Genomic DNA, 21,467 nt, shown 5'->3' on the forward strand with positions numbered 1-21,467 from the left:
GTCGTAAAAATAAACTAAACATATTACTATATTGATAAAATTCAACCCTTTTCAACTTAAAAATTATTTATTTATCTAAAATTATTAGTATTGGTCTTTACAATCGTGTCCAGGGACTCATATTCTTTTCAAAATCATTTCATGCTAGAATATGGTTTACGGTAACACATATCTAATGATTCATATACACCACATTTTCGAATACTAGAGTTTTTTAGAATAGGGTAAAGAAATAAAGGGACAGAGGGAATACATTCAGTAAAATACAATATATCACAAATATTTACCAAAAGAAATCCATACCAGCAATCCCAAACCCCTACCCTCTAGAAGAAATTCACTTAATTCGACCCTGTCCTACTTATTTTTAATTAAAATTGATTTTGAAATGAAAGGAATGTATAATAAACAATGAACATTTCTTATTTATTATTTCAATATTCTCTTTGAAATAAAATAAGACATCGGAGTATATAATGACGTACACCTCGTGTATTCAAATTGTTTTTTCATTCATTTTGCATGTCGCTTCTCTTCCTTCCCAAATAAAATAATCATCATGGATCCGTGTCCTATACGTACCATGCATACTTGCATTATCATTATCCTGGCTTATGACTATTCAGTTCATTGATAGATTTTATTAAACATCAGTTATCATTTTCTATATAATATAATAACACAATTTTTTGAATATTTTACAAATTGAAAGCTTTAAACTATTTGACATCAATGAAACTATTTGACGACACGTGTAATTTTATTTCGCTGAATTTCAAATGCAGCTACGGGATTTGCGATTGTTTAGAGATCTGCCATCTTGAAATTTACATTTAGTATGTAGGATTCACTTTTAAATACAGGACTTAGCCTCAGCATTCAGAATATATATGAAGTAAACGTTAAACAGTATATGATGATGTGAGTTTTTAGCGACATAGACTGGCTATACATTCCTCATACGGTAAACATTATGGTTCTGTTTCTGCTTTTTATACAATTAAGTGATTATGCTTCGATATATGTCTTTTGTCTCTGTCGCTATAATAAAACACTTACTGACTGCACCTCGGGGCCAATAAACTTCCCATAGCACCCATACCCAGTTAATGAGTATAAATAAAGGAAACAGTAGTATACCGCTGTTCAAACTCATAAATCCATGGACAAAAAATAAAATCGGGGTAACAAACTAAAACGCATAAATATAAGAGGAGAACAACGACACAACACTACAATGTAACCAACACACACAGAAACGGACCAAGCATCAGACAAAATCCCACGAGAAAAACAAATATAACATCAAAACCAAATACATGAATTTGGGATAGACAAGTACTGTGACACGTCTTATCGCAATGTCAATTTACACTAAAAAATAAAAGAAAACAAACGACGCAACGTTAAATTGTAGCACACACAGAAACGAACTATAATATAACAATGGCCATATTCCTGACTTGGTACAGGACATTTTAAAAAACAAAAAATGGTGGGTTGAACCTGGTTTTGTGGCATGCCAAACCTCGCACTTTAATGGCAATGTTAAATATAACATAGAAATGACAACATAATATTACAGGACTACAATACAAATAAATAGGAAAACGTATTAAACAAAGCAACACATGATTAATGAATAACAAAAAGCATCAGGTTTAAAATTTAATACGCCAAAAACAAGCCTCGTCCACACAAGACTCACCAGTGACGTCCAGATATAAAAGATCGAAAGCGAAAAAAAGTACAAAGTTGTACAGCACTGAAGATCAAAAGTTGAAAAAGGTTGTGTCAAATACGGCTAAGTTTGTATGCTTGGGATAAGAACATCCTAATTATTTAGAATAATTAATGCTATTGCAAACAGTAAATTTTATCAAATGAATATTACAGATATACGTAATGAAACTGAAGTATTAACTCATTACATAAAACAAACACGAATACATAATGAATGACCAACACAGAACCCGACTCAGTCCAGGCCTCAACGCAGTAAATTATGAAAATGACGTCACATACGACGGTGAAAATGCATTAAAAATTACGTCACATACGATGGTAAAATATAGAGAGTTTACTATTCACGGCGGTTACTGATATGCTATATAAAGTCTCAGTGGCCGCTGTGGATAGTAAACTTCGAATTGATAGTAAATAGCAAATACATTTTATTTATAGTATATGTACATTGTGTTCATAGTATACAGAAAAAAGATAAAATGATGGAAATTAACAGAAAACAATAAATAACGAACTTTGGAAAAAAAGGGGGGGGGGGGGGCTAAAGTTGTTGAATTTCGAAACCTTTCCTGAAATTTTCCAGTCATCAAATCTTTGAAAAAGATCAGTCTACAATAGCGTATATAGTTTCAACCACGGTTTAAGTATCCGCGATTTTCGCGTGTGTCTTCTAGTGACACTAAACATAAAAAGGCGCTTCAAACGCACCAAATGTATAAAACGTTACTTTTTTCAAGTATTTGTGTTTTACTTGTACGTCTAGACTGATATATAACGATTTATAACGATGCTATCATTACCTAGTACTGAAACATGTCAATTGATGAGATCATTATTTCCTAATGAATTTAATTCAGAAAAAAAGCGTCGAATGCACAGAACTAAAAGTTAAGTTTTATATTCCTAACGCTGGACCATGGAAACCTTTACTGATGGACTGTTCTTTTTCGCTTAGGTTTCATCAATTGTGTAACAGTTTTGTTTGACTAATTCGGTAAGACCTTTTATTGGTCATATATAGCTAGATCCGCCTTTCTATAAAATGTGGTTAAAGATCCTACTGTTAAAAGTTCAGAAATATGTCCAGACGATTATGTCGTGATGTGAACTTCTTAATAAATATATTCATATGCACACATGTGTACAAATGTTAGTTCTAACGAAATCAACTCTCTTATTCATCCACTTATAAATGTATTTGTTTTTAGAATCAGACTTTTTAGTAAGCTTTAAATAACAAAAGTTATTTGTAGTGGATGTTTTACGAATCGTCGGCATATTGAATTGGCACATTAAGAATTCAGAGCGTATATTAACTGTAACATCAACAACACAGGGTAATTTTTATAGCGCCACTGAGGAATTCATGCACTAGAATAAGTAGACGAGGAGACAGAGGATCCACTTGATGGACACCGTTTTCAAGAGAAAGAAATCTGAAATATATCCGTTATTTAACCTTTATCCTATTAATTAACGTATGATCAAAACAAAAACACTTCACTATCCGAATACTTTCTGTAGTACTGAATAACTTCAATAAATTAACTAATGATTCTTTTTTTTTGAAACATTTTGTCGTAAACAATTTCATTTTCCAAATGATGATTGTTGATCAAGTCTATGTGACAAATGTTTCAACGAAATGATGATAGTTTATAAATTTGTTTTCTCCTGTCCATAAGGACAAATGAAAACTGTTGTTTAAATGGTTACAATAATTATGCGATGGTAGTTTTCAGAAATACAAGCCGCTGGAATAATAAAACTTTTTCAAAGCAAAATGCCTATACTGTTGATACATTATTATTCGTTGGTTACATATTTTCGTGGTTTCGTTGTAACAGGGGAGAAACGAATTTGAATATTAAAAAAATTACAAATTTACTATCAGTTTGAATGTAGAATATGACAAAAACATGAAATCGCATAGTACCGGTACCAAAAAGGCAACTTTTCGGTAATCCACAATAAATTGTTACCCACGTAATTTCATGAATCGACAGTATATGTAAAATTCTGAGACTTCAATCATTCATAGACATGGTATCTTTAGTTTAATATGGTAACAGTCATTTCATGTCAAAACGTTACCTTACTCTAAATTGTACTGAAAAAATTGCTTATTTACTTTAAATTTGCAAACGCTTATTTGTTTTGATTTTAAAAGATTCAAAGACGTGATTCAACAAAAAGAATAATATATTGCACAAAGCTGCTATTTGATATCTAAACTAGGATACAACAAATAATAATAAAACAGTTCATCACAATCAAAAAAAGAAAGTAGGTTTTGAAAAATTTATTTTCATGATTAGGGTTATAAGATCTTGGTGTTTAATTGAATACGTAAGTTTGAAAGTCTATTAAATGTGTTTGAGGCTTCAGCCATATGTCTAATTACTAAACATCAATGAACACATGCGATGCGTATTTGCAACGCGAGTCGGATGCTTGATATATTTGATGAGTTTATAAAAATATCACAGAAGCGGAGATGCATAGAAAACGAAAAAATCAAACGTTATCTATACAAAGAACGAGTGAATGAAAACAGTCAAGTTATGACTTGGTACACGTATGTTCTGCAGACAATGATGGCTTAAATTAAACCTGGGTTGTTTGCTTGCTAGACCTCCATCTTGATTGACAGTTGTTTATAATTGCGTCACATATATTAAAAAAATCAGGCAACACAAACAGATATACGGTTTGTTAGTTGGTATTAATGTTAAATTAGTTGTCAGTAACTATATGAGTACCCTCATATCTGCACTAAGTGACTTTTTTGTTGTTGTGTTGTAATTTCTATGCCACGTTTGAACTGAAATATCTTTGTCATTTCGAGATTTTGCATAGTCAACTATTCAGTATGGGTTTTGCTCATTGTTGAAGATCATACAGTAAGCTATAATTGTTTTCTTCTTTGTCATGTGGCTCTGGTGTGAAGTTGTTTTATTGACAATTTTATCACACCTCCTTCTTTTTATATAATAAGTAAATGCATGTGACAAATACGTAGGATTCAGCATTCAAATTTGTGTATATATAAATCACAACTGACACAAAATTGGAACACAAATATAAATAAATCTAACAAAAACTCTAACAAAATGCGCTAAAGTCGAGAGTATAATTGATGCTACTGCTGATATTTAGTTTCAAATGTAAATCTGTCCTAGTATTGTCGACATGAAATATCATTGATTTGTTCATTTTCTGTAAATTTGATGTCACATAGCGTCATTTTAGCACAACAATATGTTTTTAATTTTTTTTATTAAGTTTCTTTAGTTTCGATTATGCATTTGCCTTCCAAACATACGAATAAAGCTAGCATACACTCAAAGAAAGTGGTGGTAGATGTAAGCTTCCTTTATACCTTAAGTAATGTTTGTTTCACTAATAGTATCAATTTTGAATTTCTAAATTTTTTAATTTCACCTGGTAACGTAGTAAATCCTTTCGGACAAAGTTGACCTTAGATGCATCATGGTACAGGCTTTACTTGATGTTCTCTTTTTGGTCATATTGCTACCATATTTTCAGGTCTTATATACGTTCTAAGGTTTTGAATATTTTTGAAGTCCAAATAGAGGGAAATCCAGAAAAGCGGTTCATATATCTCTTTAATGATAAAAATTATGATTTCTGGTTATTTTCTTTATTTGCTGACATAAACATGCATTTTGAGAATAAAATGAATAAAGAAAGGAAGAATGTCGGCAAATTTTATTAAAAAACGTATAATTGTAATGTATTATCGAATCTGTATTCATCTGATTGGTTCCCTGTCAATCTTGAGATAAGTTTTTACTATATGTAAATTGACTTGGAACTCAATTTGTACAATGATTCATCAAATAAAATCAATTTGACCCTCGGTTATAAGACCAGTTTGTTTGTCACGATATCTTACAGTGATTTCCGTTCCACCTGGTTTCATTTCTATATAACCTTCAACAACTTCCGGCCAGTTACCCCCAGGCGGATTTACAGTGATTCTTCCTAAAAGTACACACCCTGGATCTGTTATGTATTTAGGATCATCTGATTGTGTTGCATATACTTCAATGGATTTGGGTTGCTTTCGGCGATTTTGCACTTGTGAATCAGTAAGTAAATCATGCACCTCTATTGTTTTCATTTGACCAAGGTGTACAACTTCATTTATGGTAAACATCTTTTCAAAACAGTCATCAACGCGTATTTTACCACCAAGTTTAAATGTTTTCTCTTGCACGTGTATTGCAGGATTATATGGCCTGTGAAGAGCTACGCCTATAGTTTTGCAACACACCCGGCCGGTAACAATTGTTGGTTCGTGTCCAAAAACAACAGAGCCTTTCAGGACCGACAAGACTGCCCCAACTGGGGACACTACTGTTTTGATAGCTGGAAAAGCCCCCTTTATGGCTTTACGGACAACATTTGAATCAGAAAATCCTCCGACCAAAATCATAGCGGACGGATATTCACAACCCTTAACACCACACGTTTTACCAATCAGATTGACAATATGTTGTATACATTCATTAAAAAACGATCTAAAAATCTCCACATCAAATTTCAACTTGTCGCCAATAACCTTAATTTGATCATTGAACTTTTTTTCGAGTGTTTTCTTAATATCTTTACCATGTTTTAATTGATATTGACTTCTTAGTTCCCCACTTATTTTGACTCCAACTTTTTTTAGTTCGTCAGACAGAGTTTTTTTTTCAACCTCGAAGTCATTCATCATTTCAATAAAATTTGACATATTCGATTTCTTAAATTCCTCTATGATTTCTTTTCCAAATAAATCTTCAAGAAAGCGTTCGTATTGTGTGTTGACGTGATAACCACCCCATGCGCCACCTTCTACTTTATGGACATGCTCAAAATACGTCAGTTTATCAATTTTCTTAATAACCTTGACGACCGTTATATCCACAGTACCTCCTGTAAATTAAGACAAATTTCAGATTAATGCAAAACAGACTAAATATAAAATAATGGCATTTTTGTTTTTTATACTGATTTTATTAGTAAGAATATCAAGCGAACCGGCTAGGGCGAGCTGATATTCGAGCTGATAAAGTCCGTATCAAAACATAAAATGACATTGTTCTTTTTATCGGCAATCTGTCTTACCCCCTTGCTTTTTGTGAAGAATATGAAGTAAAATGGAAAAGTAAAACTACTTGTACTCGTACAAAACGTTGGGTTCGTTGTTCGGTTGTATGAATGAAGTTGCGTGCATTTCATTGATAAATTGAAGGGTATGGAAAAGACCATGTGACGTTACTGCACTGATACATAATGGTATTGCCTAATATTTTCGAGTATCAAGTCCGGTCCATGATATTAAAATGTATGGCAGTAAGATATAATGGGAAAATGTTCTCACTGGCGATCAATTCATATATAGTGGAAATATTGTTTTTCTATATTTTAAATCACCGTATTGAATAAAATACACAATTGACACTTAATGCACGAGAAAATTGTAGCACTAAATATTCAATATGGAGACAGAAAAGGCAAGACAGTTGTATGTTTACGAAACTTGCCGATATGTACAAATGTATTCACCATTGCCAATAACCATCATCTGTTTTTGTTTTCAAATGTCATCAATGTTTCAGACTGATACAAATCTTTAAAGTCACTTTTAATATTTACCCATGGTCAAAAACAAATAGTGTGTGTATAAGAAATACAATTCATCATTTTATACAATAATCATATGCAAGTTACGCATAATAAAATGTTGTGAGAAATACATGTAATGTACAATAGCTTGACCTACCGCCTAAATCAACTATCATAATTTTTCGGTTTTCCTGAAAGAATTTGGCTATGCCCTGATCTGCAGGAAGTAGGCTACAGTATAAAGCGGCGGCCTCTGGCTCATATGCCAATATCATCTGGGAGTTTTCAATTCCTGCCTAAAAGAAAAATAAATAATATAAGGGAGATGATTGGCATCAACGATTTCACTGACAAAGAACCCAAATGGAATGCTCAGTTTGTTCTTTGTTTTTAATTTGGACATCACGTTTGAAAATGCGTTTCAATTTCATTGTTATTCTGCTGAACCAAAAAAAATAAAAATCTTGATGCAGTCAAAAAGATTGTTATGCTAAACTACCCTTGAACTCATTTTGGTAAAATAACAAACAACGATTACCCTTTTAGATGCTTCCCTCATGAATTGCTTTGCTGCATCTGTCCATATCGCCGGTACAGTTATAACGAAGAATATGTCGTTTATTGTGAATTCCAAATCGCGTTCATTGAATACTCCAAGACAGTGATTCTTTAGAAATCTTATAGCCTCCGTGAAAACAATAATTGCTGGAACTTTTTTTCCACATACATCTTTAATTGTCATTTCTAAGCTTATGTCCTTGGTAAAAGAAAGAAAACAGAATTACGCAGACACACAGGATAAATCAAAGAACAGATCGCCGAATATCAAGACAGTAGCATAACATAATTGAAAACGCCAGAATAAGGTTCTTTTTTAAATAACTTCGCGTTTTATTCTTTTATAGCTTGCATAAGGTTATAGATTGCAATAAGGTATGCTTTTCACTCATCGATGAAGGCCGTATGATGTACTTAAGTTAATTACTGTTACGCCAATTTACATTAATGGTAATTATATCATATTTTCTGATTTGTATTCAAATAAGTTCCGTTTTTTAAGTTGTAAACGTTTTGACAACGTCTGATAACAGAGTGTCTTGAAAAGCACATGAACGAATGGGTTGGTATTTGAATTACCAGGAAAACACACAGGCTACCGTTAAAAAACCATAATAATTAGTATATATAGTAAAACAAGAATAATATGTAACCATACTTACTTCAGCATTTTAAGGTACGATAAGGAAACAAGATGTGTAACTTAAGTAAAGTGAAAATTAATCACCTGTTTTCAGCTTATAACGTTTGACAAAAAAGGTAAAAGTTACAGATAGAAAATAGCTGCAATGAACTTATTGTTAGATCCTGCATTAAATCAATGTGCCGGTGCTGGACATCATGATTCCACAGTCTAGGTTGTTTTCTGTTATCTTTAGATAGGAATGTGAATGTTGTCCATTCGTTTGATGTATTTTGTCATTTGATTTTGCCATGTTATAAGGGACTTTTCGATTGAATTTTCCTTGGAGTTCAGTATTTTTGTTAATTTACTGTTTATGTGTTTATGTTCATGATGTTTAACGACATTGCATTAAGAGAAGAAAGGAAGGAGTAGCTTAAGTTTAACTGGTGGAATCCTTCCACTTATGCTGCATTTATATATAACAAGTGAGTGTGGCAAGGCCGTGTGTTCTTAGTTTATGTTTTTACTACATTTTTTTTGGTGGAGTTGGACAAAGTAATTTTTTGGTGAGGTACAGAGGCTTTAGGAATAACTGTATTTTGTATGTAGATTGAGTAATTTGCAAATGATATCGAGGCTCATCATCTACTGCAGCACCAGAAATACACAAGGACGAAGTCATAATTAACATAAGGTCAAATTCTTTTTAACAACTAAATATTTTGAGGTCATTTCAAATTATTCTCTTGAACTATCAATGTTTTAGTTATACTGCTAGATATATACTTTTAAAAACGGCATATATGACATGTTTTTTTTGTCCAACGGTAGGCAAAGAATAAGATATGTATAATAATTTAGAAAATTCGCTACACATCATCGGCTTTAAACTCTAAATGTAAACTTGATATCGATACATGCTTGGCTTTAGCCATACATGTATGAATATTTTTCGCCAAAAATAAACAAATCATCATAATTGTTGTCAAAGAAAGAAAGAAAAATAATATACAACGCATTACGTTGTGCTTACCATCTTGTCATATAATTGCATTTTGAAGTTTTGAATAAAATAGTATTGCGAAGCTTCTTCTGGTTCGTCAAGAAGATCCCCATATATTTTCTGTGCTCTATATCCAAATGAATTAAACGATAGATCTTTGTTTAATAAAATTACAGTTGGCGCTTTCACTTCTGGTCTGTGGACTCCGTCTTTTGACCAATCATTAGAAGTTATTTTTAGCGGATCCATTTCAAAATCGGATCGGAAGGAATATGCATATCCGGAATATGTTGTTCCAAGGTCAATACCAGTGACAACTAACCAGTTTCCTCCAGCTCGGAAGGTGGATACTAATCCTGATGCCATCTGTTGACAGACACAACATATAACATATTAAATAAATAAGGAGGGTCTTAATAGGTTGATAAATTGTGGCTACTTAAAATGTTTGCAATGAAAATCATGCACGAGTTAATACACAAAAAAATCAATATTCAGAAGAGATGGAGTACGTCATAAAGAGAGGCTAAAAATACCAGAGGAACATTCAAAGTCATAAGTCGATTATGAACTGGCAAAATGATTGCTCAAAATGAAAAGGACCAAACAGACAAAAAAGAGTATACACAACACTACATAGAAACCTTAAAACTGAGCAACACAAACCGTACTAAAAAAATTAAGGGTTAATAATTTTAAACCTTTCGCATACAAAATGATATTCCATGTATTCTTTCCAGTATCAACAACTTATTTATTCACCTCTAAAGAAATACAAACAGCATTACTTTTGTTTTTGTCATTGTAACAAGCAATCAGATTGTTGAGGAAACACCTGTCGAGGAATGTCTTTGTTAATTTTTTATCTGTTTAAATTACGCATCTGAGTAACACAACTTCATTGATTTCTATCTTTAGTTTTATATTATAATGATTCTAAATGTTTCTTCCATTTAGACAGACATTTTATAATAATGAATGTATAAAATTTTATTGACTATGGCACATTCACTTTCTTTGATTACATTCAGATTATTGACCCAATACTTTCAAGATTAACGGAAACTTTTCCTGTGGTACTCCATACATATATTCTTCAATGATTTCATCATAAACTAAATAATATTTTGTTAAGGTCCAATATATATCCAAGGTTTAATCTAACCCGCTCCTAGTTTCATGTTTTAGTATTGGCCAGATCATTATAAGGTAGCTTCCTTCAGTTCTTAATATTTTCATCGAGAATGAAAGTTTAATATTCGTTTTATGACGTTATAAAATCCGTTCTAAACTGTTTAGCCAGTTTATATGTTGATTTAAAATACAAGGAAAATTTCAAGTATAAGTTGTAAAACGTGCTTCACATAGTTCATAGATAGGAATTATTTGTTTTGATTCAAGGCAGCACCGTATCTTAAATATAGTTTTAATAATTAGCATGGTACATGTTTTACAGGTAAATTACTCTTAAGGTTGCAGTCTTGTAATTGACTACTCCATAGGCTTACATGCAAAACAGCTGATCTTTAAAAATAAAAAAATAAAAAATGCAACATAGAAAAATCATTTCATGTTCATATCATGTATGTAACAATGTGAAAGTGTGATTTAATCGAAAAAAAAGGTGGGTCATGCCACGAAGAATAAAAAGTTACGTACCCCTGAAGTCAAAACATTTTTTTTCTACTTTCTGTTTGCTGTTATTACGAGGCCGCACCACTTTCCTGGATGGATATCCCCCCCAAAATGCAAGATTTTATATATATGTTTTAATTCAGCATAAACCCAATAATCAAACAGAAAAAATTGAGTCCAGAAAAAAATTCTGAAAAAAATGGACTATTTTGTTTCCCTTTATGTTTTGACATGCACCGGAAACTGGAGTTGTAATACAAAACTGGTACCTTAACATATTACAGCGTCACTGATATTGATTAAATTATGTTTTAGAAGAACACAGTGTTGCTACTCTTTTTGTAAATAAATATCTGACCTTTTTTTGTCTTCCTTGTTGATACCCATATCTAAGTGGTAAGGGGACATAATAATCCTTTGATTATAATCTAAATATAGATATATTGATTTCAGTTTAAATGACATTGACATGTATGTGTCGTTGTATGAAGTATGTTCTCATGGTAGTTTTAATGATTAGTTATCATTCAATCTTCTATCTAATCTTTGACGTAATCGATGTTACTGTCTACTTAATGCGCACAAGATAGCCAAAAAACGCCGCTAGTATGTGTTTGTTCAAGGTTTTTTTCCATCATGTTGATGCTTCTTGTTTCTTAATCTTTATTTTAATACATATGGTTTTTCCCTTCGTAGTTTTTCTTTTGTCTTGTTTTCCATACTGTACATTATTTGATTATCGTTGGATTCCAATTTTCGTTGATTTTGTTGGTACAAGGAATTGTTCCATGTTCAACGAATTACAAATTTTCTTACGAAATGAATGACCAAAGACAATAGTATTGAAAACCAAGGAGTAAACAAAGACTCACAAAACCAAAGGACATTTACATCCAACAGTTATAAATAATAAGTAAGAAACAACACGAACTCCACTAAAAACCGGGAGAGAAATCAGGTATTCCGGATGGGTAAGCATTTTCGGTACCGTATACGGCACCCGTCGTATACGCATAACAATGGTACTAAATAATCACGAAAATGCAAGTCTTCATTTCAGAAAAATTGGAACACACATACAATAAATTAATCGTCAGTATCTTTATTTAGTCTATTTCTTTGTATATCCTCTTTTTTGTATCTCTCATCTCATCTTCGCAATAACACGTTTGAAAATTGAAAAATATATCATATGACAAAAATTATCTTATATTTTTTTTTACATCAATGGCAGTGTTTTAAAAAGAGAGATGGAAGATATGAAAGATATTCATTCTTAAAGGCGAAAGCAAATAATGCCTCGGCAAAGAAGCATTTAATTTAAAAAAAGCTTATTAGAGAGCTTGCATGTCAGTATCTGCTAATTGCCTTTTCTAAGATTATGTATCATTGTCATCTTGCTTTTCTGTTATTACCAATGCTGACGTCAGGCTCGGACTTCTTTTAACCTTAATGACTGTGAGTATAACTGTGTGTTTATTTAATCTTCATTGGCTAGATGTATAGGGGAAGGGTTTTAAAACTCACAAAACATGTTAAACCCTGACGCATTTTTTAATATACAACAACATTGCATTGTTAGCTTGAATAACAAAATCTTTGTCGCGAAGAGATGAACAAATCGACCACCTTTGCCGTTTGCAGTGTAACAAATTCGTGAACTTTTGACTGACCAGTTTTGATTACTCAGTTTTAAAAACTTCCATTGTTAGTTCATCTGGCTATCGTTGTACCCTTTTCATTTGTTTAATCATCAACTGCATTTATCTATGTTTTTGGTCAGTTGACATTTCAGAACTTAGAAATCCACACCTTGTACATTCTTTTACCAAGCCAAATGCCTCCTGTAATAACACGACTAATGATAGTATTCTTGTTCGGAGTCGATGAACAAGACTAATCGAAAGGTTGAGATTTGACACCACTGAGGGTTAATGTCTTATAAGTCATTTCGTGGTTCAAAATCACGGAATCAGTATATTAGATTTAGGTATATGAAATGACAGTACGAGTGTAGCTTTTTCATGAATTCTCTTCTTAATAGATTCAGGCTTCAAGGTTATTCATTCAAAAATATGTTGCAAAAGGATATGTGAATATTGCCCTTATTGACATTCATATAGATTATGTTATCAGTAAACTAAGATATTACTTATAATGCATCGGTATACAGTTTTGCCAATTGATATTTTATCGTGTGGTATTCTATGTTGTGATGATATGCTATTGTTTCAGAAAAAGGGAGAAGGTTTGTATCCATTAAAACGTTTAATCCCGCAGCAAATGTTTGCACCTGTCCTAAGTCAGGAATCTGATGTACAGTAGTTGTCGTTTGTTTATGTAATTTATACGTGTTTCTCGTTTCTCGTTTTTTTTATATAGATTAGACCGTTTGTTTTCCCGTTTGAATGGTTTTACACTAGTAATTTTGGGGCCCTTTATAGCTTGCTGTTCGGTGTGAGCCAAGGCTCCGTGTTGAAGGCCGTACATTGACCTTTAATGGTTTAATTTTTTTAAATTGTTAATTGGATGGAGAGTTGTCTCATTGGCACTCACACCACATCTTCCCGTAGATTTCCACACATTGACTCTAAATCAAGGTCATTTTTTTTCTGTAATTGTTCATGACATCTTTTCTTAGCCTGATTAGATCTGATGCTGTCTACTGATAAATATTCACGATGATGTCTATTAGATTCATATATAGATCGATACTTTCAGTTCTTTATCTTTTTTTTGTGTACGTGTTGTGCGTTATGGAACATTACGATTTAAGCGTTACCCAACGAATTTTTATTGTTTAGTTTTATGTTGTGTTGTTTCAAAGTTGACTATGCCAACACATATTTGGTTTGATATAAAAAAAAAAGTATCGTTGTTGATGGTCGTATCTGACGAATTACATGAATAGGTCAATAAGTATAAGTATAGTGTATTTCTAAATCCTTTTTTAGCCAATGGTTCACCATCACAAATGGATTGACCGATTACACATTGCATGCTAAGTCGATTGATCGTTCATTTTACCATTTTTGTTCTTGCCTGATTAAGACATGTTCACTAGATATGAATTAATAAGGTGGGTAATATTTGTGGCCTTTACCCACCGTTGAGGCATCCGTGCTGGCGTTTTTTTAAGTTCATGTTTTTCTCTACGATTGTCTTTGATACCTTGATTTGTCTTGTTACTGTTTTAAGGCAAAATCAGGGTAATTCATGGTTTATGTTTTTGGGAATTTCAAGTACTTGCAATGTGTTCATTGATTGTAAATATCTTTAATCTAGCCATCCATAACTTTAAGTTCTCTAAGATTTGCGTTTGTGTCCTGTGTTTTTTTGTTCAATAGTTGTGTTCTGTGTCGATCTGATTAGTCAAGCATATGAAAATTGACACAACAGTGATTTCTATGATGTTATGTTACCTAAATGTCATGAAGACTAGCACTTAGTTTAGCACAGGAAAAGTTTAAAAGGCGAATAGTGTTTATCTTAAGATTAAAAGCAAGTAACCTCACGTCAAGACATTGCGATTCAATCGATTTTTTTGTGTAATTTCGGCAACTTTTGTCTCTGTTGATCGAATAGCAAAGAAACAGTACTTTCTTTTTTCGTTTCAATTAAAATAGTATCAAACTGTGAATTACTGTAACCTTTTACAGTTTGCAACACAGATTAAGATTTACCTAGCGGTGATAACGTACGATTGGCTGCTTGTATGTTTCTTAATTTAAGCCTCTTCAAGACTTTCAGTTAGTAATCTAATCACTTTTTATGATATTCAAAACTTAACTGTTGCGTTGAGTAAAACCTATTTGAAAAATGGCTGCGAGGATGACAAATGTAATTGTAGCGAGCAATACAATCATAAAATAACATCATTGTTTTGTTTTTGACTTGTTGTTTAATAATGTTTTATTATATTATTTCTGATTAATCATACATATAAATATACAATTGTGAATATTTTTTTTTGAATATATATTCATTTATAATAAAAACAATCCTCCTCCTAATGAATAGTCCTTTAAACAATGTTAAACAATAAGTAAAGAATTTATTAATGATCAAATTACATGTTTTTATGAAACGAAAACCCTTCTTTTTATGTTGATCTATATCATGTGTTCATCGTATAAAATTGCAAAACGTATCGGTCAGCTATCACTCAAAACAGTATGCTTTCATGGACGGAGTCATTAAGGAATATGCATAACACATGTAATTGATTATACACAAATACATTCCTCACTTTGCATGAAATATTATGCAGTGGTGATGATTTTCGATGTGGTTTAATTATATTTTACATGTAGTCCGGTCGATGCGTTTTTGATCTGAAATATATGTACAATAAACATATTACATAACACCTGATTATTAATTATAAATGAAAATAGTGTTTGGTTCATCTTATTTTTTTATAAAACAGATTATATTAGTAACAAAAAAAAACCAAACACGGATTTAAAAAAAAAAACGCTTGTATTTGTCATTTACCTATCATGTCATCATAGAGTCATTGGTTAACATTGCAAGTCTTTTACTAATATGAATGCCTCTTTTTGAATCAAACGTATTGTTTATGTACTAATGTATTATTGGCCAGTTAATTAATTTTTCATTTTTTTTGGTTTCAAATTATTCAGCGAACGTTTACTTTGTACATGTAGTATTGGTCACAGTTCAATCTTATTGATATCCTTTACATTTCCGTCAGTTTGATTTGAATTTTTTTATTGTATCTGTAACTAACCTTTATTAAAATAACAAAATTATTTTAATCAAATAAACATGTAATAACTTTTGTTCATTCTTTAGATAAGATTTTGAACTACTCTTTATATTCCTCAACTGTATAATCATACCTGCTATAATCGGAAGGAAAAAAATCCCTCTCTGTCCTCAAATGTGGTCTTTTAATAGCAAACTACAACCAGACATTATTTATTAAACACATGTACCTTGTTTTTTTTATAATAATAAAATGTAGTAAAACATTCTGTTCAAGTTGACATCGGAAAAGTATATTTACTGATAATGTGTGTGCTCTCCCATTCTATTACACAATTTATTACGTAATACCCATACTTCCATGTTGTGCAATCCTGCATAATGCTATTGAAACGTGAAGTATAGGTTTTGACCACGATTTAAAGACTTTCAATGAACTATATCATGTTGTACTATTGTCTTTTTTGACTCACTGTCTTTTGTATAATTGTATTGTATCTCACACTTTATATACATGCAACTCGTGATGAAGGTCGTACTTTGACCTATTATTGTTTACTTTAACAAAATGGAATTATCCTTATTGGCATTGAAACCTCATCTTCTTATATCTATGTACAATGTGAATAAAAGAACTATAATGTATAAACGTACTAGCATCACCCAAAAGTTACATTTGGATATTGCGGCATTACTGTTTGTACAGCATGTTGAAACCATTGGTTTGAGTTTGGAAAAAAAATGGTTTACACAGACGTAAATGCAGTCATATAAGCGGAGTAAATAATCGTAGGGAACAGTAAAAGTTTGATTGGTATCAGCACTTTTGATGAACTCATCCTTGATATACGGATTTACGTTTCGTTAACTCGACGCTTGTTTCGTAGTAAAAAAACAACCATCAGTGAACCTAGAATCACACACGTTCAAAAGGCTGAATTGTATCACTGGATTAGATATCAAAAATTAAAATATAGTTGCCACATAGGTACAATTTCGCTTACTGATTTGTTTAACTCAACCTTCTTAAAAACTACGGAACACTGTATCTAGATAACAGACAGATAATAATACTCACAAAGTCGTGTGTTAAAATGTGATTTGTGTTAAGTTTGTATTGGTGGTTTAAATTGCATATGATATATGGATGTCTTTATTTTTACCTCTTCTGGTCTCTGTTGTGTTTCTGCTGACGGATTGTAGATATATGTCTGAAATAAGATATGCAATAAAGAATAAGTTGGTAAAAGCCAGGTAAAAATATCATCTAGTGTTTCCTAATTTTTTTTTATCAACTTGCATTTTAAAATTAACAATAGAATAATCATCGTACATTTTAAAGAAATCATTTTTCAAACTACATTTGTACGTTTTTAGAAACATACTTGCTTACCCAAGATGTTTTGTGTTTATTATCTACAGAGATAATTGAATTAGTAGCTTCGTCCTCAATCAATATACTTCTTTCAGGTCAATAGATCTTTTTATCGGCCTCATACAAAGGCTATAGTATAATTAATATAAACGGATCTTAAAATAAGACTATTTGTAGATTTTTTGTAGTATTTCACAAAACAAAAGATACTGACGTAAACAATCATGAGGTCTACTTAGAGATCTGGGGAATGATTTTCCTCATTTTGAGAGATGCATCTCCATTCAGGTATTGTATACTTCGTTTTGTTTATTCTCTAGTTTTCTATTTAGTGTCATATGTACTATTTTTTGTCTGTTTGTCCTTTTCATTTAAAGCCATGGCGTTGTCAGTTTATTTTCGATTTATGAGTTTGACTGTCCCTCTGGTATCTTTCGTCCCTCTTTTGAAACAAATATCAAATCATAATAGTTGCTATAGAATCATACAAATACTGTCGGTTTATGACAAAATGTTGGTACTCATAATTATACATGTGATAAGCAAAAATATTGATATATTTACATTTCCTGTGTTTCTCTTTACATCTTCGACCACAGTATACCTTCTGTCGTCAACGTTATATGTACTATCTCTCATAGAGAGGTACACATTAGAAGGTGTCCTTTGACGTCCAAAAAGTGCTGATGGATGGTTATAACTTAAAGTATCGTGTTCTGTTCTACAAATATAAAATACACTTGATAGTTGATCAACACATAAATATTTTGCAAATGAATTAAACAATGGTATAAAGGCGAAATAAACAATTTAACAAAACACTAAATACTTCTTTTAATGCATTTTTACTGTACAATCACTTGAAAGGAGAATAGGACCAATACAAATACAAGGATTGGAACTGCAACGAATAATAATTGCAAAACAACAAAATTTTGATTGAATATAAGGATACATAATATGGAAGCAGTTGCACTAATACGATGAATTACAATACACTTAATGAAATATAATTCTTTAATTCAAAGTATGCATCTGCATCTAGTAATTCGATAACATAACTTTCATATTGTTGTTAAACAGTATTGAAAACAAAATCAAATCCTGACATCAACACTCGTTTAAGTTGCATATAATATTAATAAATGATTTGTTGAAAATAACTATGTGACCTTCTAGGATTTAAATACAACTATTGCAACTAAATGTTTTTCTTTTAACTTATTCGACATTTCTATTACTTTTTAAAGAACTTAAGGATTAAGAATCCAATTGGTAGAAACCCGGTAGAGCTACATGATACATAGTGAGCATTCCCATCATTACTTAATACCTCGTCTGTCAGTGTCAATAAACGAATTGATTAATTGATTTGTTATTGCTTCACGCCTCCTAAGCACAGAATGACAATATCAAAGCAATCAAGGATGCACATACATGAATACTATATAACATACATATAACAGTCTTTCTCTTGTCTTTCTTTGTGATTTCTACTTTTGCAGACTAAACAAACAATTATAGCGACGATGATGATAATTCCACCACTTCCACATGCGGCAGCAATGATATACTCAGATGCAAGTTCTAGTTTTTCTCCTCTTGTGCTGCAATCGTCACCTGAGAAGACATATTTTTCATCTGCCGTGCATCTATAAAAATATAAACTCTCGTGAGAAATAAAAAAAAAAAAAACATCGGAGACTTACATTGGTTTTTTTAAATTATGTTTTTGAAATGATTAAATGATGTATTCCTCTCACCTTTTAGTCTCGTTGAAATCTCGTTCTGGGAATACTTCCAAAACATGTAACAACGGTTGAAAGTATAAATGAATTTAAAAAAATGTTGTCATGAAACTTAACTCTGTGAAAAAATTGTATTTACAATAAGTAGCCTTGAGTAATTTAATTTTCAAATTTGATTACTAATAAAGTCAGTCTTGTTCATGTTGTTAGCCATGATTTAAAGAAATTTGGTGAGGGTACAAGATTTTTTTTTTACCAGAAACATACAAATTCCACAACAACAACAAGTGTACTACTTGTCCACTTGAGACAGTTAAATTTTAATATTTAAAGCGCGAGGCTTGCCGAGCTTTTCGAATAATTAAATTTAACTGTTGAGAGTGGCGAAATATCGTAATACACGAGTTACAGTGGTGGAATCTGTTTCTCTTAAGATTTTTATCCTTTCTTTTCAAAGATTTTATGAAAGTTTTAAGGCATGGTCGCCTTTTTCATGACGTAAGAAAATTCAGAAGAAAACAAGAAAATTTAAAGTCACAATTAAATTTCAACCAATCATTTGCCGAGAACAGATTTTTCACTAATTTTTGACACAGGTCAGGAAATGTGAAAATAGAACAAAAACTAGAGAAATGTACATCTTATATCACCTTTCTTTTCAAACTTTGCAAATATGTTTTTTGTTTAATTATTTAAAACCAAGAAATTGACCTTATATGCATTTTGTTCTTCAAATAGAATACACAAATCACAGTATAATAAATTTGTCACGAAAAAGCATCAAAATATGATATAACTTTCTTTTTTTACGCTTCCTACAGTTTTTCTTTTAAGTTAAATTTATTAAAATTGGATCCACTTCATTTTTATTGAAAGTATGACAAAATTTCAATCGTGAAACTTACATTTTTTCACATTAATAGGCTAAAAATGGATAAGAATTGGTGAAAGATTGGGAAAATCATCAACATTGGGAACGTTCAAAAGGTTGTAGCAAAAACAGAAATCTACTATCAAATCAGTGTGTACACCAACTATTTTGAGACAGTCATATAAACCAAAATTGAGGAAAAAAGTTTGATTCTACAAATATTTGGCCACTCAGAGGTATATATCCTTAAGAATACCCTGCATCTTGTTTTCGGCTAAAGGGAATGCATATGCAGTTGTCCTATCAGATGAGTTTCAATAGGCGTTATATAGAATTGTGTCACAAGAGTTAGAGTGTAGCCTATGTATGGTGTATCGTACAATGTTTAGTGTGTTAAGATAATGTCGGTGATCCGAAAATACGAGAGTGCAACTAACTCCAATGTTTCACCTCAATGGTAAAATAGACTAATCTTGTAATTTGCAAGCTTAAGAGAACTAATTCAACTATGACTCAATAGTTGTATAACATGTAAGTTGAAGAGCTTTGGAAAAAAAGACACATCGAAAATTTCTACCAAATACGGAGGAATTGGGGGAATGTAAATTATATTGATAAATTTCAAATTTAATGTACATTTAATTAATTTAAGAACCATTTAAAATGCCATGCTAGGAGATATGCTATGTTGTAAACGAAAAAAAAAGCGCTTGCAAAAGACATTCTGCATAACTTTTCTTATACATTTGTATCGTGTATATCGTACTTACCGACATACTGGTGTACCATCTATATCCAATATACACAAACCATTATTTAGACAAACAAACCCAATACAGCGTGATAGACAGGTATTGTTGATTCGGTTGAATGTATATCCTAAGCCACCACAAAGTAATTTGGATTTGTTCTCAGGACTATTTATTTTCCGAAACTCTAAAACGACGAATTTATCGATATATTAGTAAAAAAGATATATCAACAGTATTATTGTTTTACTAAATCTTAAACTTATTTCGAAACGTATTAAAATGTCATGCAACGACATTATTTGGAGATGGTTGGAGAAATGTGTAAAAAAATGCGACTTTTATGTTTAATTGTTTATCTAATTGATTGAATATTTCGGCAACTACTATCATAGGTTCTTTATTATTTTTTTTGGCTTTAAAAGATGAATAAGGATGAGTACTGTATAACATTAATCAGTGTTGATGTTTATCTTGTAATTCAATTCTTATTGATAATGTCTTTACGTGTCTGTAATAAACTAATTTTTATATGAAACCATAGTCTTGATTTGAACCTAAAACCTTTTACTTCCAGACCGTTAAAGCCTACCCTATTTTGACCTTTTTATACCAATATGACATATTGTTTGTCTTCAACAGACTTATGTGTTTCCATCAAAACCTTAACATATTAGCGCCACAACATATTTTAATGCAACTTTTAATTATCTTTTTATAAGAAGGATTTATAGTTTGTCCATACCCCCCCCCCCCCCCCCCCCCCACAGTCAAGTGACTTTTGTAACT

General features: G+C 31.5%; 2 protein-coding genes across 2 annotated transcripts; both read right to left on the reverse strand.

Moving 5' to 3' along the window:
* Positions 1–5,463: 5,463 nt before the first annotated feature.
* On the reverse strand, positions 5,464–11,613 carry LOC139502667 (heat shock 70 kDa protein 12A-like). Its single transcript, XM_071292195.1, has 5 exons — positions 11,563–11,613; positions 9,600–9,935; positions 7,922–8,140; positions 7,541–7,679; positions 5,464–6,690 (listed from the first exon to the last, which is right to left on the reverse strand). The coding sequence occupies exons 2-5, from the start codon at positions 9,933–9,935 to the stop codon at positions 5,606–5,608; spliced, it is 1,779 nt and encodes a 592-aa protein (XP_071148296.1). The 5' UTR covers positions 11,563–11,613; the 3' UTR covers positions 5,464–5,605.
* Positions 11,614–17,041: 5,428 nt separating this feature from the next.
* LOC139504230 (uncharacterized) lies at positions 17,042–21,131 on the reverse strand. The gene is made up of 5 exons (XM_071294296.1): positions 21,122–21,131; positions 20,700–20,865; positions 18,768–18,962; positions 17,875–18,031; positions 17,042–17,146 (listed from the first exon to the last, which is right to left on the reverse strand). Exons 1-5 carry the CDS (start codon positions 21,129–21,131, stop codon positions 17,042–17,044), a joined length of 633 nt encoding a protein of 210 aa, XP_071150397.1.
* Positions 21,132–21,467: the final 336 nt, after the last annotated feature.

This window comes from Mytilus edulis, chromosome 14 (assembly GCF_963676685.1).
Source record: "Mytilus edulis chromosome 14, xbMytEdul2.2, whole genome shotgun sequence".
NCBI lineage: Eukaryota > Metazoa > Mollusca > Bivalvia > Mytilida > Mytilidae > Mytilus > Mytilus edulis.